Below are 24,150 nucleotides of genomic sequence, written 5' to 3'. Positions count from 1 at the left end.
GCAATCCCACAGTTGTTTTATGTTTTGCTTTTTTGCTAGGTTCACTAAATGCTAAAACTGACCTGCCGTTCTGAATCTCCAGGTCATTACAAGTTCATAGACTCCAAACATGTCTAGGTTCTTTTTTATTTAGTGGTGAAAAAAAAAATCCAAGCTTTGCTAGAAAAAAAAAAAAATTGCACTATTTTCCAATACCCGTAGCGTCTCCATTTTTCGTGATCTCGAGTTGGGTGAGGGCTCATTTTTTGCGTGCTGAGCTGACGTTTTTAATTATATCATTTTGGTGCAGATATGATCTTTAGATCACCCGTTATTGCATTTAATGCAATGCCAAGGTGACCAAAAAAATGTAATTCTGGCACTTTGACTTTTTCTCGCCTTGCCGTCTAGCGATCAGGTTAATCCTTTTTATATTGATACATCGGGCGATACCAAATATGTGTATGTTCGATTTTTTTATTGTTTTATTTTGAGTGGGGCGAAAGGGGGGTGATTTGAACTTTTATTTTTTTTAAATTTAATATTTTTAAAAACATTTTTTTAACTTTGACATGCTTCAATAGCCTCCATGGGAGACTAGAAACTGCACTTATCTGATCGTCTCTGCTACATACAGGTGATGGTCAGATTGCCTGTATGTAGCAGAATTACTCACTTGCAATGAGCGCCGTCCACTGGGCTGCGCTCGTAGCAAGCCGACATTGACAACCATAGAGGTCTGCAGGAGACCTCTGGTTGTCATGCTAATCCATTGGTGGGTGACCCGCGATCACGTGATGGGGGTTACCGATGGGCGGATTTCTGGTGTGATTGCCAGAAGTGCATGTTAAATGCCGCTGTCAGCGTTTGACAGTGGCATTTAATGGTTTAATAGCCGTGGGTGGATCGCGATTCCACCTGCAGCTGTTCTGGGCACATGACAGCTGACTTGTTGCTGGGAAAGATGTGGGCTCACCGCCAGAGCCCACATCGAAGGGAGGGAGTCCGACATCGGCATACATTTACGCCCGATGTCAGAAAGGGGTTAAACAATTTGGTCAATTTGGTCACCGAGATGGCAGAAAAAAAATAATTGTCAAAATATGCCTATCAATCAATGTCATTATTATGAGTCACTTCTCCTTTCTATAAAACTCTCAGGCACTTGAAAAACTTTCTCATCTGAAATCACCTCTTGTAATCCAACATATGACAAAAGGAAATTGCAAGAGCAATTTCCATGTAATGATTTCTTGTCTGGAGTGGGATCTCTTTGAGAACATTAGCAATTATCCCAATGACTGCTTATCACATGCATTTCTATTCAGAGCTGCACAGGGAATTGCCACAAAGGAAAATAATTAATTGAACACCATGCGGATATTATAGGACATTCTACCCAATGCTAGAATTTCATAATGTCAGACAATAACTGCTTTACATGTAGAACAATATTCGGTTGGAGACTTGTAATTAATTATTTCTGCGTTGTGTGATTCAGTAATGAATAACCCAACTGATTTACATTGCAGGATTATCGCGATCAAGTTCCTAGGAGCGCTCGTTTCACGATAATCTTACAGTGTAAGCAAGCTGTCGGTCACCGGACAAATGAGCAAAACGCTTGTTTATTGAGTGAAATGATCTTTTGGTTTAGCCAAAAAAACAATCAACCTCGGCAATCTTTTTAAATAACATACTCCTCCAGACCACTCTGTCCTCCTTCATTCTCCTCCAGACCACTCTGTCCTCCTCCAGACCACTCCGTCCTCCTCCATTCTCCTCCAGACCTCTGTCCTCCTCCATTCTCCTCCGTCCTCCTCCAGACCACTCTGTCCTCCTCCATTCTCCTCCAGACCTCTGTCCTCCTCCATTCTCCTCCGTCCTCCTCCAGACCACTCTGTCCTCCTCCATTCTGCTCCAGACCACTCTGTCCTCCTCCATCCTCCTCCAGACCACTCTGTCCTCCTCCATCCTCCTCCAGACCACTCTGTCCTCCTCCATTCTCCTCCAGACCACTCTGTCCTCCTCCGTCATCCTCCAGACCACTCTGTCCTCCTCCAGACCACATTGTCCTCCTCCATTTTCTTCCTTCTATAGGAATGCGCGCCTAACAATTTATTACAGATCGTTCAGTGTATATCTGAAGCGCAGTATGCTTTATGCTTTTGTAAACCAGATTAATAAATGACCGCAGATGGGTAATAATGTTGCAGGTCAGGGATTGTTTAACACAGCGCATCACACAGTGTAAATGGACCTTTAGTTACAAGCCTCATAACTTGTTGCTAACATAGGCAGTTATCTTGTCAACTACATTGTGACATGGATACACATAGGTAGCAAACGCCTAAGACCGGCCCTGGTTTTGTGGTATCCTGCTGAAGGGGGCGCTGAAGATGGCCTTGCAGCTAAGGCTTGGGACTACCAAACTGTAATATTTGTGTCCCACTGTTATTACTTTTTGTATGGAGCTGGTAATTCATCTCTGTATTTTGGTATTATTTGAGCACCTCTGTATTTTTTAATCATTCTGCTCTTGCTGTAAGAAATCAACTCTACGTATATGCACCCTTTTTTTTTTTCTTATAACAGTAGTACTTAGCAGTGTAGTAGTGAATCCAGCTCTGGGATTAGCTAGCTAGAAGCTGCACCATATGCTTTTACCTCTCCTCTCCCCTCTTCACAGAGTATAGCAGGCTGTGTAAGCTGACATCTCACTGGGTTGCCAGTCTGTATGGTGTTGAGTAAGACAGATTTAAGCTTGATATTGATTTTCTCTTCAGAACGGATGGTGAGTAAAGGGGGCAGGGTGAAGTGGGAGAGAAAGAAAAAGTAAAGAAAGAATCAAGTTCTAAGAAACAGGTAATCCCCGCATATGTTGCGGTTGTCTAACAGCCGTAAATCATGCAGCTGCAGGGATTCCAACATATCCGAGTGTGCCCAAGATACTCGGAAAACACCCGAGCATGCTCATATGGCATAGAATGGAGTCGCATGCTCAATCCTCGATCCATTTGTTTCTCTATGGGCAGCCGCCATAAAAAGACATGAGCACAGCACTTAGCCATTCCATAGAGAATTAATGGAGCAGTGATTGAGTATAACTGCCACTCCATTTTAATGAGGATGAAAGTGTCTCATTCTGCTGAATGGTGAAGGTCTCAGTGGTCGGCCCTTCCATCGATCTATAAATTATCACCTAGACTGTGGATCACCAGTAAACACCTTTAAAGAGGTTGTCCACCTCCAGGAAATTGAGCTCCAAACTGTGTAACATTCCTAAAATAACAAAAGCAGCAAGTAGTCACCCTCCCTTGGTTCAGCGGTGGCTTCCCAACCCATGCTACGATCCCAGTGTTTCTGCAACAGCGATGACATCATATCAACAGTGCGCGCAACCGCTGTAGCCAGTCACTGAGTTTAGCCAAGGTTGATGGCACTTGCCGCTAAGCTCAATGACTGGCTAGGTAAGTGATGTGCGCTGTTGATATGATGTCACCACTGCAGCCGAAACCAGGGAGCAAATCCTGGACACGGGGAGGGTGAGTACTTGCTGTGAATATTTTATGCGTTTTACATAGTTTGATCCCAACTTTCCTGACAGTGAACAACCTCTTTCCGCTATGTGTAATTGCTACACTATATTATGTTTGTGCTATTCTTATTTAGTCAACCAAGCGGAAGCGCCATGTGGAATATACCAGAGGGGTTTTGCTAAAAAATGTTTCTTCTATTGACGTACACAGGTCTATAGATAGGCTCAGACGCGCAGTGTTATTTGGAACCATCTTTCCTTAGAATAGGCAATAGTAAAGCAACTTCCACACTTTCCTATAACGCCATCCAATGCTGAGTGACATGTAATGCAGTAACAAAGGGACGCTGCACCAAGTAATCCTCATGTCATCTGTCAGGTCATAAAGGTATAATACTCTCTAAGGACAGATCAAATGTACACCAGACCATGCCACACGGGGAATATCTTCAACGTCAAATATTCTGACCTGGAGATAAATTATTTGCAATCCAATATCAACATTGTCATTAAAGAGTAACTAAACTTTTTTTTTTTCCACATAATTATAATTATTGATCAGTCTTTGGAAAGTTCTGATTTTTTGTAATTTACTCCATTACATTATCTTGCTTCTTTTTCGCATATTTCCATGCTGAAAGGACAGTTTATACTGCCTTGTTCATGCAGGCATATTGCTGCTTAGATTGGCAGGTTTAGCAATCATCCGTACTCCTTTGTGAGATCCTCTGCTCCGCTCTCTCATTGGTTAGAGAGGAAGAGAGTTTGTCATTTTGTGCTGAGGATTGAGGAGTAGAGCAGGGAAGACCACTCATGGGTGCAGATATTTGTCAGACCTTCAGGTCAAAACAGCTACTCTAAATGCATTTACAAGAGAGTTGAAACAGCCCTTTCATCATGGAGTTTGGAAGAAAAGCAAGCAAGTTAATGGAATATATTACAAAGATTCATGGCTTTGCAAAGACTAACCAATATTTAAATTGAAAAAGAAACAAAACCTTTGTTTACGCTTTAATAATGAAAATTCCAACTATCCGAGCAGTCTAATAACAGTTAAACCTTTGGTCCACCACCTTGTGTCCAGCATGCATAAGGCTGTAAACATGTCTGTTTCAAGGTTTGAGCACTTGCCGCAGGTCTCCTGACCTAAGCTTGACAGCCATGTAGGAGACTTTTGAGTATGGCTCAGGGGACCGGCGGCCAGTCCGTACATCACTGTCAATGGTGCCTATCTCAGCATTCGGACCCTCACTTATCAATAAGTTATCACCTATTCTATGGATGGGTGCTAATTTGTTTCATTGGACAACGCCTTTAGGTCATACACAAAATATCATATGAAATGACTATCATCTACCCTGGTGTCCACACATCTGGTGACCTGTACCAGCATTTTTGGTCTTGCACATCTTGTGTAGTAGTCACCGTGTCACTCACCTCATAGCAACATTGCTCCCATCAATTACAATTGGTCTTAGGTTTTCACTGTCATCTACTCCCTCCTGATGAAATGGGGATTCGGGTCTTTGAGATTCGAAAGAAGATGCTTCCCGTACAAGGGTGTTACACACAGTCCCATTTTGTTCAGTCTCGCTCTTGCTGCCAAGTTTGACAAGTTCCCCCAAAATGTCATTAATTAAAGCATTTGTACCCAACTTGTTAAGGACAAGAAGAACCTGCTCTTCCGAGTATCCCAACTTTAGTGCAAAGTCCAATTTCATTTGGTATTCTTTTATGTCGTCCGGTGGCTTCTTTATCTCTTTAGAGCCTGTGTGATCATGTTCAATCTTAAGATCTTCTAGAATCTCGTTTCTTTTTAGTATATATGGCTCAATGCAAGGAGATCGACAGAGCTGTCTATGCTTCTTGGTCACCCGGCAAGGTTCTGCTACAAGTCTACTGGTCCGCTCAGACTCGTTATCAGAATTTGTGCTTTCTTCCGAGTCACAACTCGAACTACTGGTCTCCTCAGAGGCTTCTTTATCTGAATCATCCTTCCTGGAATTAACTTTATCCATAGTTGGCTTCCGCAGAATAGTCCACGGCACAATTGCACTTAAGTGTGTATCACTGGTCTCTGTGTAAAGACGCCCAAAGTTATGACCAAAGTCATCTTTCAAGCCCATGAAGCCGGCACATGTGTCCAGCTCCACCTTGTTATTATTTCTGAAGCCTTGATAAAATGACCTGAATTCCTGAAAATTAAAGAAAGCATAAATTAGAAGTCTAGTAACAGGATATTTCATATTGTAGTTTGGCAGAGGTCATTGAGCTGAAATGGATGGCATGGATAAAAGCGTAATAGCAGATGAATCAGGGCTCTGCTGCCTGAGGTTTCCAAAGTTCCCTCCGTCACATAAAAACCACTAGTATTATCAATGTTAGGTGCAATACCCAGATACAGTTTTTGCATTGGGTCCCATGATTTATGAGAACCAGCCAAAACTATATGATCCCCCAACTAATTTATCTCTGAAAACCCATTCCAAATGTAGTCATACATTCTTAAAAGCCTAATATCCATTACCAATTTTCGATATAATTAGCCAATTCATCATGTCCATACATACAATCTCCTTTTTCATGGAGAAGATTGGCAGGAGGCCATGACTTTGCTCCAGTGGCTAGCCTTACTGAAAGGTAAAACGATCATGCTTACACACAGTATCCACAATGGCCTTTCCCCCCCCTATAGTCCTCCTCTATAACTGTTCTACCGGTTTTCCAATTATGTTAAATTCATTACAAAAAGAGCACAAGAGTTTTGAAAAGGGTTGGTGAGTTTGGTCAATCAATTATTGGATAACTGGTCTTCCAGCAAGAAGCTAGTTGACTAACGTCTCAGAGCTGTGGGGCCCAGATCCCAAGAATGCTTATTTTGGCTGTACCCTCAAATGATTGGGAATATTATTGGACACAGTCCTTCAGTGGGATTCCCTTATATTTCTAGAAAAAAAACAAACGAGCAGGCATTTCTTGACAATTTCCTACAAAAACTTGCCGTAGTTGTTTCAGGAGAACTTGCGGCAGAAGGTCCGATTCGGCCTCTAGCTCCTTCATAGAATTTTAAAACCACCAGCTGTCATCTCCTATCTCAGGATTGTGAAAATCTGTCTTCACTGAATACAGATTTTATCCATTAACTGAAAGGTGAAAAATTAATCCAGGAGGTGAAGTAAGCAGATTTCACTAAGATATATTAAAATGTTTCTTATTTTCATGTGTACTATTGATTTATGAAATATAGCTTGGTTCCTCTTTAACTACCGGACATATACATTGTATCGTGGCTGGTAATTTCCATGATATATATCATTTTGCTTGTATAGACTAGAGACAATGACACATCAGACATATTGTACAAACACAACAGGCTCTTGGGAAAAATCCACTTGCATCCAAACCGGGGACTACGACAGCTAATTGTACCTAATTAGAAAGCTTCTCCTATTAGAATTATCCTGAGGTTCGGCAGATTGCAGACATTCCCACTGCCCTTGTCAGTTATGGGAAGGCTGCAGATGGCTGGGATGCCATGGACTATGGCTTTCCATTTGTGAATCTGACATCTGTGTGACAACCAATCACTACGGGACTTGATGAGACGCCACCAATTCGGTTAGGACCATTCGATGCAAAAATCAGTAGAGTGCAGCCATCGCTATAATTAACAAATGGGTGAAAAACCACAAACATTTTTTAAAAATCCTTGCATGTTTTTAAATATTTTATCAGACTCTGCAATAAAAAAATATTGATTTCATAGCTTATTTTTTTACTTGAATCGAATCTAATCTCAATAACATCTACTGCAATCAATTATATATATATATTGAAAACTGCTCCAACTTAAAGAGTTGAATGTACTAACTTTTCATGGTACGTTTGCTTTTTTCCTCTTCTTCATCCTAAAGCTATAATATATATATTTTTTTTTTTTCTGTGGACATAGCTAAATAAGGACTTGGTTTTTTTTTGACGTATGAGATGTAGTTTTGAATGACTCCATTTATTTTACAATATACTGAAAAATATGAAAAAAAATTCAGGTAAGATGAAAAGTTAAAAAAAAAGATTGCAATTACCCCATTGATTTTGAACTGGTAATGTGATTCTTCCATTCAGCACAATTGGGGTGATACCAAAGATTTTTGTTTTGTTGATGGAACTGTGTGAGAGCTAGTTTTTTTTTTTTTGGAGTGATGCGCTATGCTTTTTAAATGATATAATTTTGGGATTTCTATGAATGGCAATGTACAGTAAATTCTCTCTGATTTACTTGTATGGGACAGTGCTTGCAGTACAATGTGTGGAGCTGTGCCACGCCACCTTCATCAGCTGTTCACAGGCATACTAGATGTTGAACCCCCAAAAAGATGATATTTATGACCTAATCTAAGGATATGTCATTATTATTTATATCCTTGTCACCTTCAGATCTGGATGCATCTTGTAAAACCTGTGTTACTTTTAATGCAATGTATCATCAGAAAATGACCTATTTTTATATGCCATGTATTTTTTACAAATTTTTGTCACTATTTTTTTTTCATATTGCAATTTATATTAAAAAAAAAAGAAGCAAAATAAGCAATATTTCAATTTTGACAATGGCCACTGAGGTTTTTTTTTTTTTTTTTTAGAGTTTTCAGCAGGTTCTTTATCTTCAGAGGCAGGATTACAGTGACAGGTAATACTTCTATATACAGCTGATAACAGGATCCACCAGTCACAATAGACGATGTCACAGTTGACCCTGCTCACTTTCCCATCACCATGACATTTGAACACACTCGTTAGCTCTTCCAATGCAAAAGATAGGGTTGGGTTATGTACATGTGTTGTTTCCTGAAACAACAGGATGTTATTATTTTAATAACAGCCCCAGTGGCAAGTGTGTAAATTACAAGATTTAGATATTTTTGTTTGTTTTTAATAAAGATTGTGATGCGGTGAAAATAAACAATGTCATTTAAAAAGAAAAAACACAATTAACAATATCTCATCATTTTTCTCGTGATACATTACTTCCAATTCTGACTTTCAAGTAGGTGCAACATCAAACCTGTTTCTAAATGAGCAAAGTGCATAAACCTACAAGCATGTAAAACAACATTTTCCTATAGCATGCCTGGTTTTCTTTTGATATCAGGATTATAGTGCTAAATTCTTGGGTTTTCAACAGCTCTTCTCCATTAAACACTTGATCCAGCCTTTGATATAAGAAATGCTGTTGGAACAGAGCTCTCTAGGGAAGTATTGTAGCCTGCAGGCGTTACGTGACTGTAAATCAGCATTTATCAATATATCTCTATAATGAAGGTGTAACATCAATGTAGGAGCGCACGTCAACGTGTACGAGCAGCTAGATGGCGTGGCGCTCACAGTATTTGCGGCTATGGGAAGTATATAAAGTAATACATCGAAGTATATAAAGTACTGCAGTTTTCTACTTCTACTCAAAATTATATGATCCACACTTCTGTGAATACTTTATTGCACTTGTACACAAAACCATAAATCCTCTCTGAAATAGAAGCAAACGACCAGAAAGACAGACTAGAGGGAACATAGGATGATCCTGAATATTACTTACTGGCTTGTTTGTTCTCTTGACATTACTGTTTTACCAAATACTTGTATCCCATTACCGCCCCCCCCACCAAAAAAAACCCCACAAAACACAATTCTTTAGCATCTTTTCTAACTACTCCTTGTTGTACGGTCGTTCTGTTACTCATCCCAGAAATGTATGAATAAATTTCCAACTAGGTGTTACCATTCTCCTTGTCAGAGGGGTGTGTCTCCAACATCTCCAACACCGGACTGGTGTAATTTTCAAGTCTAAAAACCAACAGCGTCGTAACGCATCGTGTAATAAAAACTGCTTATTTAGATCCTTGGATCAAGAATCTTTGCATTTCTAACGCAGCCTAAAACTGTGAATTGTATCTTCTGGTCAAAAATAGTAACTGAGAATTCTTTACATTTCTTTGGTTCTATCCCAGGTATCTGGAAAAATGCGCTGATACCTGGAATTGAGGCAAAAATGTGCACCCAAAAGGCGATAGGTCACACAGATCTCATCTCATAACGCTGTCATAGTACATTACAATTTTTTTGTGTTACTCAAATTCTGTAAAGATCTATGAAAAAAATACTTACATGAAGCAAAATAAAGGTATTTCAAGGTACAATATGGATCGACACTTCGATGGTTTTTATATTATAGCTTCTTGCAACTTCTGTGAAGCCATATTATGGTCACATGAAAAGGACCCTAAGGAGCCTATACACCTTCTAGAGCTGTCATCCAAAAGATTATTTCTCCCTAACTAAGCATCCCTTTACACAAGCGAGCTTTGTTTGGCCAAAGGTGTACGTGTTATCGGTGGGTAGAAGTAAGCCATTACAAGACAGTTGTGGCAGAAGCTTAAAGCAAACCTATCACCATGATAGGACCGCCCAGTGGACCAAAAATCCCACAAAGAGCAGAAGATTAAATAAGTGAAACACAAAGTGTACTGAATCTTTTCTCACAAAACTATGTATCAATCTGCTCAGCTCCTCCTGCTCTATAACATGGCACTTGGAAATTGCACTGCATTTTCATGGTGACTTGGTCACCTTAACTTTTCTGAGAATGAAAGAATTGTAAGCTAAAATGTAATTGCCCAATTTCTCTCTTCCCAGTTATAAATCCACCTAACCGTAGCTTTGTCAATCCCATACTTGGCCATTTCTTTAATAAGGATATTATGAGATACTGTATCATAATGTCACTGGTGATCACTGTATTACCTATACACTATATACAGAGCTCCTGTGTATAATGTAATTGGTGCTTACTGTATTACCTGTACACTGACACTACATACTGTATACTACGTACAGGGCTCCTGTGTATATTGGGAGTTATGGTAATATTAGCATTATGTTTTGTTATTAATGATCAGTATTGTAGTATTCGGTCACTATGTTGTGGTAATATGTGGTCTGGTCATGGCGTGGCAGTATTTGTTCCTTGTATCTGGTATTATTCGATCACTATGTGGTGGTAATATGTGGTCTGGTCGTGGTGTGGTGGTATTTGTTCCTCGCATGTGGTATTATTCGGTCGCTATGTGGTGGTAATATGTGATCTGTTCATGAAGTGACAGTGCTTGTCCCTTGTATGTGGTATTATTTGTCATTTCCAAAGATGTATGTGACACATTCCCTTAAAGAAAGATTAATAAAAAAAATACTTAAGAGTATTGGATATTTTAAGACATTTTTAATAGGTTAAAGTAGAGTAGGGCCCTGCCAAAAGAGTTTACCTTGTTGTGGTGGCAGCTTAAAAAAATCTTTTGGCCAAAACAAAAGCTGATAGCTATATATGTGATATGATGTTCGATGGGAACTGTAATGTGTAATTGGTGAGAATGTGGTGCAGAAGTGGAGTTTTTTCAAGAGTTGGCGATAGGACTATGGAAGGTTTGAGGGGTGGAGAGCAACCCTGGGCAGAGTCTCAAGGGGGCCCAAAAATGTTGCCTGTATGAGACCCTGAAATTTATAGTGGCAACCATGCATGAACATAATATGGGCAGATATCACATAGTTGCCAAATGTCCCTGGTTGAAAAGGAGTGGAGTTTATGTATACCCCAGACAAAAGTAGCCATTCTAAGTTGACTTGGGGGTGTTCACTGGAGGACTGTGGGCAGGGTTGATGGTGGAGCTTTAGCACCCCCAGAAATGTTGGCAACTATAAGACCGGTTGTTGATCATTTTACTTTGGACTTTTTTTTTCAATACTAAGCTTTATCAGCATACATAAGAGACAAATATAGCATGCCAAAACCGCCGCAACAAATGCACAAAAAAGCATCAAAAACGCTGCAAAAAACGCAAGTAAAACCAAGGAAAACATGCGTTTTTTTCAGGTTTTGATCAGGTTTTGCTGCAGATAAAAACCCGCTGAAAAAACGCCTAGTGTGAACCTACCCTAAGACCCGTAAGAAGACAAAAATTTGAAGCTGTAATACAAAAAAATGTTTCCATAAAACAATCAAGTCAACTTAAAATTTTCCCATATTCTTTTGTACCTAAAGCGTTCCAAAACTTCAAAGGTAAAATAAAGATAAATATGGAAACTCTTCTGATTAGGTACAGTTCTCAATTTATTCACTGGGGCCCTCGACCAACTATGACAGTTTCTTTTAAGTTGGAATGTGCTAGTTTTTAATATGCGCAGCTTTCATGCAAAAAAATAAAGTATCTGCACAAGGAAATTCTACTCGGAAGTCTGTTGCCAGGCAACCAACCTCAGTTGCTAGGATGCAAGTCCTTTAACATACCATCATGAATGCTATCACAGAAAAAAAGATTAATTTGGTATGAACAAAAGACCTATGAAAGAGGCTGGGACATAAGTGCGTCTGGTTTACGCTTCAAGAACAATGAAGCTGCCAAACCAATCTGAAAGCAGCAACATCATTGTTCAATAAGTCCCGCAATGCATCGCCCAGCCTGGAGGAAGTGTATTTAATAAGGGCCATTTTTTATTTTTTTATTTAATCTGCTCTAGAAAGTTGAGGACAACTTTTTTTTTTCGGCCTGGGTGATTATGTATCAGAATAGATAATGGATGTTTAAGAATGTAAATTAGGCAATCTCAATGCAAATCCTATTATGCAAAAAAAAAAAAAAAGAAAAGCTAAAAAAAAAGCTATAACAAATTAAAATGACGTCTGGAAATGCAACCCAGGAGAGTATAAATTAAAAAGTTTTGATCGGATGTTACACAAAAGTTTAAAATAAGTTTAGAAAAGTTTTATAAAGTTTTTGTTGAATTTTATTATTAGTGGATCACATATGAAAATTGTATATTTGTCATTATAAAAGGGACCTGGGGGGAGATGAACATTTACAAAACAGCAGATGTACTAATAGAATTGCGTTTTAACAGCTCGCTGCCTGAATTAACTGCTGGAGCACACGTCTGTCTATTGGGGGGTCAGGAAATTTCAATATGAAAGCCCAAGAAATTTGAAACCTTATCATTAAGTCTGCGACAAATGCATTGAGCTGCTGAGGCCCATGGTCATCTTGCAAATGTGAGGGTCCTGAATATATTAAGTAGCATCTGTGTCCTCCTGCTTATTCCCTGTGGATTTTGGGCCAGGGATTTATCTGCAGCTGTCTTTAATGGAGGACAGTTTTGCTTTTCAGAATGTTTATAAAATCACAAATGGCCAGTAGTCTTATATACCAGACACCAAAAAACGGAGGTGTGAAACCAAATATGTAATTAAAAGTGAAAATTTATTGAATATACAGAAAGGTAAAATCACATAAATATGAAGGGACTGAAACTGAACAAAATGAACTCCAAGGGGTCCACAGAAAATGAAAAATGCCAAAAAAAGAATAAATACCAGGTGGAACCTATTGAATTATGTGAGCTGTTTGCATAAAGTAATACCAAAATGGCTGCAAAGAACTAGCAATGTGACAACACATTTATATAGTAATAGGCAAAGATCATTTACATATAAAGTGCAACAGTGCAAAAATAAGTATACAGTGACAGTCAGCAAAGCATAACAAAAGTGCAATAGTGCAGCAATAGATTGAGGTAGTAAATCAAAGATGCATATGACAGTGCAAGTGCACAAAGAGATTGCTGCCCACTGGTTATACGACCATAAACGCAGGCAACTAATGGAGCTGACTGTCACTAGGAGGCATAATTACCGTGTGGACCGGTAATAGCCACGACGTGCGTTTCGCAAGTCGCTTCTTCCAGGGGGACGAGCACTGTCATATGCATCTTTGATTTACTACCTCAATCTATTGCTGCACTATTGCACTTTTTTTATGCTTTGCTGACTATCACTGTATACTTATTTTTGCACTATTGCACTTTATATGTAAATGATCTTTGCCTATTACTATATGAATGTGTTGTCACATTGCTAGTTCTTTGCAGCCATTTTGGTATTACTTTATACAAACAGCTCACATAATTCAATAGGTTCCACCTGGTATTTATTCTTTTTTTGGCATTTTTCATTTTCTGTGGACCCCTTGGAGTTAATTTTGTTCAGTTTCAGTCCCTTCATATTTATGTGATTTTACCTTTCTGTATATTCAATAAATTTTCACTTTTAATTACATATTTGTTTTCACACCTCCGTTTTTTGGTGTCTACTTTGGTTTGAGGTGTGTCCTCTATTATTTTGGTCTTGTTTAGGATTTGTTAGTCTTATATACCAGTCAATAGTTAAAGGATAATCTGAAAATTTAAAAAAAAACCATGAATTAATAGTTGAATTTTAGGCACATTTTGTCTGAACGCAGAGGCTCTAAAATCTCTGGATTTCCTCCATGCTTGGCTCATATAATCATGATGACGCTATATGGATGTATTGAGCTCAATGGCAATATTGCGTTCATAATGTCCGCTACATAGACGACATTACCTTGATATGGAATCTAAAATCCACATTTGATATGGCAAATGTCTTGATGCTTTAAAGAATCATGGTAACAGATGCTCACACCAACTTACTGTGGTCCATACAAAACAGAAAACGTCACAACACGTTTCTTTTCTTCAAAATTTATCCAATAATATTTCATCCAGTATATATATAATAGAAATAACTATACAGTATATTCACCACTGTGAACAAATCATACAGACTGCGGTACAGACTTCAGAAAGCTTCCGACTTGTAGACACATCCTGGGTGTGAGTAATCCCTGCGCAGACATGTGTTTCCATTATTATTATACATTTGTATAGCGCCATTTATTCCATGGCGCTTTACATGTGAAAAAGGGGAAATATAGTCAGGTACAATAAACATGTGTTGTAAGACAAGTGACACACAAGTAGAGGAGAGAGGACCCTGCCCGTGAGGGCTCACAGTCTACAGGAATGGGTGAGGATACACTAGGAGAGGGTAGAGCTGGTTGTGCGGTGGTTCAGTAGTCTGAGGTTCATTGCACTCTGTAGGCTTGTTGGAACAGGTGGGTCTTCAAGTTCTTCCTGAAGGTTTCCATTGTTGGTGAGAGTCTAATGTGTTGGGGTAGAGAGTTCCAGAGTATGGGAGAAGTACGGGAGAAGTCTTGTATGCGGTTGTGGGAAGAAGAGATAAGGGGGGAGTAGAGAAGGAGATCTTGAGAGGATCGAAGGTTGCGTGCGGGTAGGTACCAGGAGACCATGTCACAGATGTATGGATGTATGGATTTCAATGAACTGAGAAGGAGAGCAGAGACACTGACTGACGATGAGGGAAACATACCTGCAGCTAATATCTCTGGACGAGGACGGCAGACAAAAATTGATGAAAGATTGCAACACAAGACATTCCGGATGTTGGATAAACAGCCCCAATCAAATTACAAAGAAACTCAAGCTGTTTTACAGCCTCAGGGTGCATCAGTGTCAGAGCAAACTTTCCATCAACATTTGAATGAAATGAAACAATATGGCAGGAGAACCAGGAAGACCTCACTCCTGACACAGAGACATAAAAAAGCTAGACTGCAGTTTGTCAAAATGTATGTGAGTAAGCCAAAATTCTTCTGGGAAAGCATCTTGTGAACAGATGAGAACAGCATAGTTTTTTTTTTTGGCAAAGCACAATCTATTGTTTACTGAAAAAGGAGTGAGGCCTACAAAGAAAAGAACACAGTACCTACAGTCAAATATGGTGGAAGTTCAAAGATGTTTAGGGGTAGTTTAGCTGCCTCTGTGACTGGGTGCCTTGACTGTGTGCAAGGCATCATGAAATCTGAAGATTACCATAGGATTTTGGATCGCAATGTAGTGCCAAGTGTCAGAAAGCTTGGATTGCATCCTAGGTCATGGGTCTTCCAGTAGGACAATGACCCCATATATACTTCAAGAAGCACCCAGAAATGGATGGAAACAAAGCACTGGAGAGTTCAGAAGTGGCCAGCGAGGAGTTCTGATCTAAATCTCACTGGACACCTGTGGAGAGATCTTACAATTGCTGCTTTAGCAAGGTTGGTTGTCAAAAATGGGGGGGACCCCACACCGATTTTTTAAATTATTTATTTAAATAATAAAAAAAAACAGTGTGGGGACCCCTCTATTCTTGATAACTAGCCTTGCTGAAGCTGACAGGTGAGGGATGCATCCCCCAGCTGAGAGTTTTGTCTGGCTGGTAAGCAAAAATGCAGGGGAACACACAATTTTTTTTTTAAATTATTTATTTACAGCGCAGGATCGGCTAATGAATACTCCCGTCCGCCGCTCCTGCTCTCACTGTAATTAGTGGCAGCAGGTGTCGAATGATGGGATCAGTAGTCCCATCTGCTGACACCAGTGACTGGAGGTAAAGTTTATACCTCCGATCACCCCGCTGTCTTTTGATAACATGGGAAGCGCGGCTCTCTGACCGGCGGGTATGATTTTGCAACCGATCAGAAGCAGTGTTTGCCACGCTGCCATGCACATGACAGTGTGACAAACACCAGTTGCTCGGGCAGTCGAACTTAAACTGTAACGCGGTCTTCCTGGTGAACTCCGTGTTCAGTGTCTGTGTCCGACTAGTAGGTGTTCGGTACGGATGCCGAACTTTACTGTTCGGGTTCGCCCATCTCTACTCCAGACTACAGTTATAGGGGGCGCTCAAGACTATACAGTCATTATTTTTTTTTCTGTTCAGTGGCCGGTGTGAACGTGTGCTTACACGCTGCATGCATGCAAGTTTATATCTCATTTCATACCTTTGGGTTTTTTTCTGTCTGTTTGCATTTTGTGCATATAAAGGTTTGGCCTGCCTTTCCTTTGAGCTGGGCATTATATTGAAGTGGGTCTCCCATGGCTGTGTTTACTGCAGGGCATTTAATCATTATGTTTCTGTCTTTGGTTTTTACTTTTTAACCATGTCTAAATAAATATTGGATTTTAATAATCAGTTCTGGGAGATGAACTAGTGCTTATTTTTTGCGCTCTAGATTACATATCCAGATCGCTGTTATAAGTTGAGCTTCAGGTTGGTCTTACAGACTGCGGATAAAGCGCATGCTCCAGACTATAAATGCATCCGAACTGCTGTACAGGAGTGTACGGGAACAGTAAGTGGCTATTTCTACCACTACCATAGAAGTGGAGACAGCCTCATTCACAGTGGCGCTATTTATGGTATATCCTGTGTATATGCCAAAAATGTCCAAGATGGGAATACCCCTTAAAGGGGTTCTCTTGGAAAACAATAAATAAATAAGAAAACATCACCATAAATAATTTCCTAAATTGTCAAATCAAATCAAAATAGTTATCTCTATCAATCTAATCACTACAGAATTAAAATGACCACCTTGTTACACTAACACAACCGTGTCCTAGAATGTTAGGACAGGTGCCTGTGAGTATGTGCAGCAGGAATCTCCCCCTTTTACGTATAGGATGAGGTGCTGCCAGTGGATGTTCTGATCTAATGCATACAGTGGGGGAAATAAGTATTTGATCCCTTGCTGATTTTGTAAGTTTGCCCAAAGACAAAGCCATGAACAGTCTATAATTTTAAGGGTAGGTTCATTTTAACATTGAGAGATAGAATATCAAAATCCAGAAAATCACATTGTATAAATGCAGTGAGAAATAAGTATTTGATCCCTCTGGCAAACAAGACTTAATACTTGGTGGCAAAACCCTTGTTGGCAAGCACAGCAGTCAGATGTTTTTTGTAGTTGATGATGAGGTTTGTGCACATTTCAGGAGGAATATTGGTCCAGGAGGAATACTTATTTCCTCAACTGTAGATACTGCATGTGTTGTGCTAAGAAGAGTCTGCTCACACTGCTGTCCACCCTGTCTATCTGATCTAATACTGGAGAGCCTGGGGTGCTGAGGTAAGAAGAGACTGCTCACACTGCTGTCCACCCTGCCCTTCTCATGTAATACTAAAGATATCAGGCATGCTGAGAAGAGGCTGCTCACACTGCTGTCCACCCTATTTGATCTAATCCTGGAGATACCAGGGGTGCTGAGGTAAGAAAAGGCTGCACACACTGCTGTCCACCCTATCTGATCTAATACTGAAGATACCAGGGGTGCTGAGGTAAGAAGAGGCTGCTCACACTGCTATCCACCCTTTCTATCTGATCTAATACTGGAGATATCAGGGGTTCTGAGGTAAGAAGAGGCTGATCACACTGCTGCCCACCCTGTTCTTCTGATCTTAAACTAAAGATACCAGACATGCTGAGAAGAGGCTGCTCACACTGCTGCCCACCATGTCTATCTAATATAATACTCCTGATGAAGGCAGCGTGCTGATTGCATGTTGGGGAGGACATCATTTAGAAGAATGAGACCCACATTGTCCCTGCAAGTATTACTACTCCTCCATTTGTGGATTGATTTTTACATAATTAAATAGGGTCTCTCTTCTCAATTCAATATTTAACTTATGTTGTTCTAACGTACCTTTACACCATCTTAATGATCATTTATATTCACACCATGGATTTATGCTGACAGTCACTGGAGCTGTTTTGTACTGGAGCTGTTTTGCACTAAGCACTTTATTCCTTGTCATATATCCCGTACAACTCCTTGTATGCACTTTACTATTCTGTGATTGTTCCTTATTCATTTATTTTCATTAATTATATATAATCTTGCACAAATTTTTATAGTCTCATTGAGATTCGCACTCTACATTTGGCCTCATTACATCCCATTGTTCATGGTCATTTTTCATATCTGGGTGTGCGGCCTTGTTTTTAATTTTTGTGTACATTGATTTGTTGTTTCTATTATTATTATTATTATTATTATTACCTGTTCATTATGTAAATTAATAAATACTTTTGATTTTTCACCATACTACATTTGAACTTTATGGTCGGCTCTCCCTCTCCGTTTTTATTCTGTGGTATTCTGACTGTCCACATGTGATTATATATAAGTCCGGCTTTCCGATTGCAGAGGTATTATTAAATCCACATGATACTCTTACCACTCAAATATATTGTCACTGTGAGCATTCCTCTGTTTTTGTTTTATACTGATTTAATACTGTACATACCAGGGATGCAGAGGTAAGAAGAGGCTGCTCACACTGCTATCCACCCTAACTGATCTAACACTGGAGATACCAGGGGAGCAGCAGTAAAAAGAGGCTGCTCACACTGCGGTCTACTCTAACTGATCTAATACTGGAGATACCATGGGTATAATGATAAGAAGAGGCTGCTCACACTGCTATCCACCCTTTCTATCTGATCTAATACTGGAAATACCAGGGGTAGTGAGGTAGGAAGTTGCTGTTCAAACTGCTGCACACCCTGTCCTTCTGATCTAATACTAAAGGTACCATGCATACTGAGAAGACATACCATAGAAGAGAAAAAGAAGGACAAAGGCACAGCTGTATGACCTCGAGTTAATGAAGCTGTACACACATCAGGGAACACGGGTGCCACTTCCAAGGAAAATAGTCTGTATGTCCATAGAGAAGAAAGTGGATAGGCACATACCGTCCTGTGCAAAATAATCCTTTATTGTGGCATCAAGTTACCAACAGCAGGAAGATAAAACCATGGAGCAAATACAGACGACAATCGTTTTACGCTTACATTGTGCTTCAACAGGTCATCAACAGCGCAATGTAAGCGCGAAACGATCGTCGTCTGTATTTGCTCCATGGTTTTATCTGCCTGCTGTTGGTAACTTGATGCCACAATAAAGGATTATTTTGCACGGGACGGTATGTGACTATCCACTTTCTTCTCCATGGATATACTGAGAAGAAGAGGCTGCTCATACTGCTGCCCACCCTATCTATCTGATCTAATACTGGAGATACCAGAAGTGCTGATATAAAAATAGGCTCTATAGACTGTATAGAAATGTATAGACCTAGATACAGTCATATAGATCCTTTGGGCTTGAAAAATCCATCTAATATATTTGTCTTGTACCTGCCGGATCAAGACCAGAGACGTCCATCGGACCAGACTGTGCCGTCTGTGAGTATAATAAAAGGTCTTTTTTGTGTCTTGTATAGGAGACATACTGCACATAAAGCATCCTAGAATGATGTAAAATAGGGCTTATAGGCGCTGGACGTACTTTATATGGGGTGACAGGCTCCTTTAATCACTCAGTGTAAAAGTCATTTAACAGAACTTATTGCAAAATGTCCAGACCTACATACAACATTTACAACTCCATATTTACTTTTACAACCCTCAGGGATCTATTCTCCTGTCTATAAACTAGACCTATATAAGGACTTAGTCATACAATTAATTAAAATAAATGAAGTTTGCATTAACTTTGGTCCAATTTATGGACCAGAATAATGTATACAAAGTAAAGGCAGCTCTATCTCCTGTCTACCATGCGGATGAGCAAATGGGTCAAATCTGGATCCAAAATTTACGGAAGTGACAAACCCATTTTTCCATAATTCTGTCTGAACCCGGCCTGATACTAATAGCTAACCAACGAAGCAGAGTAAAAGAGATTAGGATACAATTACACAAATTTAGAAAGAGGCGCTCATCTCTGTACAAATTACATGCAGCATCTGGTTTAGGTCTCATCGGACATATTGAGACATTTCCCCCTAATGTAATCACTGCCACCATTAAGATCAGGTCTGTGGCTTAATGTTTATATACCCATTGCTGAGAAATGGAAGACGAAGAAGAAAAAAATGGTGAAAAAGTATACTAAACAAAACAGGCATATTTTAGTGTATAAACCAGGGGTCCCCAACCTGTAGCTTGGGAGCCACATGTGGCTTGTGGTCCCATGAATCGTGGCTCGCGACTGTCTGCCAGTTTGTGCATTAGGTCCAGGTCTAGCAAACAGATATGAAGAGTACGTCTCAAAATGGTGAATTTTGTGAGTGGCCATGCAGATCTGGATGCACATTTACTATTTTTTGGTGTTTAGAGATGTTTTAGGTATGGAACGCTGGAGGATGGTACTACTTGTTAGAGGAGGTGCTCAAAGCTGGATGTGACTGTGTGTTGGGAGTCCTTGATGGGAGAATATTGTAGGGGGGGATTGTGGGAACCCCTGGATCTCAGTGTTCTGCTTTGGAGTGATTTATGTGGAAAAGCTTTGGTTATGATTATACCTGTAATGGGGGCTTTGGTTGACACTACTTTGAGGGAGGGCAGGAGCTGGATGTGACTCGCGCCCCTCCCTCAGTACTGAATGTGGCTCGCAACCCTCTCTCTAAGCTGAATGTAGTTCTCAAGGTCAGAAAGGTTGGGGACCACTGGTATAAACCAATATATCATATTTTAATAGCTCAGTAGTTTATTATATTAAGAAAAATAAAAAATGTGACCCGATTAAGGCCGTAAAAAGAGTCTGACACCCTAAAAGTGTAAATTAAACAGTTATAAAGGGGACATAGCCTGTATAAACACTATATATTTAATTGCTTTAAAAACTTGTTTTATTTCATATGCAAATGAAGAGGCTTCAGTGCACCCTTAAGGCCCCGTCACACTAAGCGATCTCGCTAGCGAGATCGCTGATTTTGTGACACATCAGCTATCTCGCCAGCGAGATCGCTGTGTGTGACGGAGATCAGCGACCGTTCCCCCTGCCGGTTATCGCTGATCGTGCTCGAGCGGCCTGGGCCGTTTTTCGATCACTGGTCTCCCGCTACCCAACGCGCATCGCTGCGTGTGGCAGCGAGAGACCAGCGATCAGCTACGCTGGACGCTGGTTGCTAATGTAAACGTTGGGTATCCAGGAGCCGCAACTCCTGGATACCCGCTGTTTACCTTGGAAACCGGCATACACAATAGAAACCAGCGTCCAGCGTCGCTGGTCCTGATCACTGGGGCTGTCTATGTGACAACTCACCAGCGATCAGCCTAACGATGTCCCAGCGATCCCATCATGTCGGATCGTTGGTGGGATTGCTGGGACATCGTTTAGTGTGATGGGCCTTTAGTTTGGCCAAGAGCTCAGTGCACCTTTACACCCCCCCTAAATTTGCATATTGAGAAGTTTCCTGATTCTGATTGACATCTATCGCTTGGCCAGAGGAAGCGCTGCCTTAACTATAACTGTGGTCCTGCTTGTGCATGAAGGAGATAGTGGTGGCCATAGTGTGGGGCAGGTCTCAGTTTCATCATCGCCTCCTGAAAGCATCCGCCACTTCGGGGTGTAGCGAGTGTCGTCACAGAAGAGGAGTGAGTGGAGAGGATCAGTCTCGTTCTCATCCTGTGTTCTGTGCATCACAGAATAGGTGAATGTAAGAGGTGATAGTCGCCTATTCTGTGATGTGCTGAAGATAGATGGAGCATGTGTAGGTAACAGCAGGTTCGTAGGATGCAGTGACGAGACACGAGACTGAGTGTTGTTTTGGAAAATAACGTTTATGAATTGGAGACGCTAGGGCTATACTGAGCAACCAAAAAGGGGTAACACTAATTGTCCTCGCAGGGACTCAACAACAATAACAACACTTTTCTTTAACGAGAATGTGACAGACCCAGCAAGGCCAGCTATTATGGGGCCACGAAATGGCCAACTACGGGTCCTTTTTCCTAAAGTCAACTTATCCTTCCTGACGTCCCTCGGTGTCGCTGGTGTAACTGCTTTGGTGTTGCTGATGTGGCTGCTTTGACGTCGCAGCCGCTGGGCCCAGCTGTTGAGGAACTGTCGTAGTCTTCAGGTGTCCAGCACCCAGGAGAAGTTGGGGCACAACAGGCCCTAAGGGAGTCTTTCGTTGCGGTAACCCCCTGTAGCCACAGCAGGGTCCCGTTCGTTAGCGAGTCCACGGGGACTCCAGGCCCCCCAAGCAGGATAGTGATGTAGTCTGGAAGAGTGGCGGTTGGTAGGCCACGCGCACGGACTGGGCCTGTGCAAAGAGTCTCTCCATAGGCGAGGAGCATGCCCCAACTGCCAACTGTAGCGGGGTAATGGCAGCCCTGGGCGGTGATGAACAGACCTCAACTGCGGACTGTAGTGGGGTGGCAGCAGGCAGGCCACCACTGCAGGCAGGATTGAAGCGGCGGCGGCCGCGGGAGACAGCGGACAGGCCGCAACGGGCTGGAACACAGCGGTACCGGCTGCAGACGACCGTGGGCAAGTCGTATCCCCGACTTGGCGAGGGGGGGTGACAGTCTCTGGTCGGTAAGTTCGGTACTTCCTCTCTGACGGGCACTGAGAATCTCCTCTCTGCTGCCGTTCTCTCCTCTGGTCACCGTCGGCCGCTCTAGCTCTCACAGTCCCACAGCCTCTTGTTCAGTGTCTGGCGTGCCACCAACTGTCTCCCCTGCGCGCCCCCTGCTCCTTTTATACTCGCCCCTCCCCTTGCTTGCCCAGTCACGCTCAGTCATCTGCTCTCCTCCTTTGTTCCCCGGGTACTGTTTACCTAGGAACCCAGATGGCGATTCCCTTGGTTCCGGCCCAGGCAACCTATGGGGGGTCCTCCTCCCTACACTCCTCCACCCTGTAAGCTCGCCAGTCCTCGGGCGAGGGCTTCAGTGTACTTGAGTTGATCTGCGGAGGTGCCAGTTTTTGTTGCCATATGAACTGGTCTTGTTCGTATCATTCGGGGGGTTTGCCGGCTGTTGACCGCTCGGAGCGTCTTAATTCGACTGGGGTGGAGTCTTCTGGGGTGGTGGACGGTGGCGAGTTAACTAGTTCGGGCAGGTTAATTGTGTCAGTTGGTTCGTCATTGAGTAGAGAGCCCCTGGTTATTGGGGAAAAGTCTTCTTCTTCATCAGGGTCCCAGAACACAGGCAACGGTTCAGAGACCGGAGGGGCAAGTTCAGGTTGTTCCGGGTCGATCGAGATACATGGACGTAACATATTACGGTGCACAATGCGAGTGGGCAGCGTTCCATCCTTCTCGGATTGTATTTCGTACACAGGTCCCTCAGGATTTATACGGCGTAGGACCCGATAGGGACTCTCTTCCCAACGTGGCTCTAATTTGTTCTAGGGACGTTGATCTAGTATGAGTACTCGGTCTCCGCTTTGGAGGTTGAGAGGTGAAGTTGTATTCTTTCCTGGATGTTCTAAGTCTTGGAGTTTGGTATGTACGATTCGATGAAGAGTTTGCAGCCGGTGTCGATGATTTCGGACCCATGAAGATACTCCGGTCCAGGGCTGGGGCTCCTCCGGGTCCAACTCTACCTGCGTGATCCGTTTTCCTTCTCGTCCGAACAACAGAGAGTAGGGGGTGTAGCCGGTAACTCAATGTACTCGGTTGTTATAGACCCATACTAATTCAGGGACATATTTGGGTCAACGCGCCTTCTTGTCACTCTCCAGAGTACGCAACATTTGGATTAATGTCCGATTAAATCATTCGCAGGCCCCGTTTCCCTGCGGGTGATACGGCGTGGTCCGGGATTTGTCAATACCATAGAGACGGTGTAGTTCCTACATAACTTTTCCCAAAAAGCATGCTCCTTGATCTGAATGTATCCGTTGAGGACAGCCGTAAACTTGTATGAAGTTTATGCAAATTGCGGAGGCGGCTGACTCCGCGGTCTGATCTCGAGTGGGGGTGACCACAGCGAACTTAGTGAAGTGGTCCACCATGACGAGGCAGTGTTCGTACCCCTGGAATGCGGGACCAATGGTCAGGTAATCCACCGTCAGAAGCTCGAGGGGTG

General features: G+C 41.7%; 1 protein-coding gene across 3 annotated transcripts in view; it reads right to left on the bottom strand.

Annotated features, from left to right (window-relative positions):
* The window catches only part of ZC3H12C (zinc finger CCCH-type containing 12C), a 289,373-nt gene that overhangs the window by 39,212 nt on the left and 226,011 nt on the right, over positions 1 to 24,150 (bottom strand). For all 3 annotated transcript variants that reach the window (XM_073583100.1, XM_073583099.1, XM_073583098.1), the window contains exon 2: positions 4,955 to 5,712. In XM_073583100.1, coding sequence (XP_073439201.1) covers positions 4,955 to 5,643 — 689 coding nt within the window. In that variant the 5' untranslated portion in view covers positions 5,644 to 5,712. The remainder of the gene's footprint in view (positions 1 to 4,954; positions 5,713 to 24,150) is intronic.

This window comes from Dendrobates tinctorius, unplaced genomic scaffold, assembly GCF_039654945.1.
Source record: "Dendrobates tinctorius isolate UK_male_01 unplaced genomic scaffold, ASM3965494v1 ptg000075l, whole genome shotgun sequence".
In the NCBI taxonomy this organism is placed as follows: domain Eukaryota; kingdom Metazoa; phylum Chordata; class Amphibia; order Anura; family Dendrobatidae; genus Dendrobates; species Dendrobates tinctorius.
The sequence above is the reverse complement of the archived record's forward strand: the minus strand, read 5'-3'. Positions and strand labels throughout refer to the sequence as shown.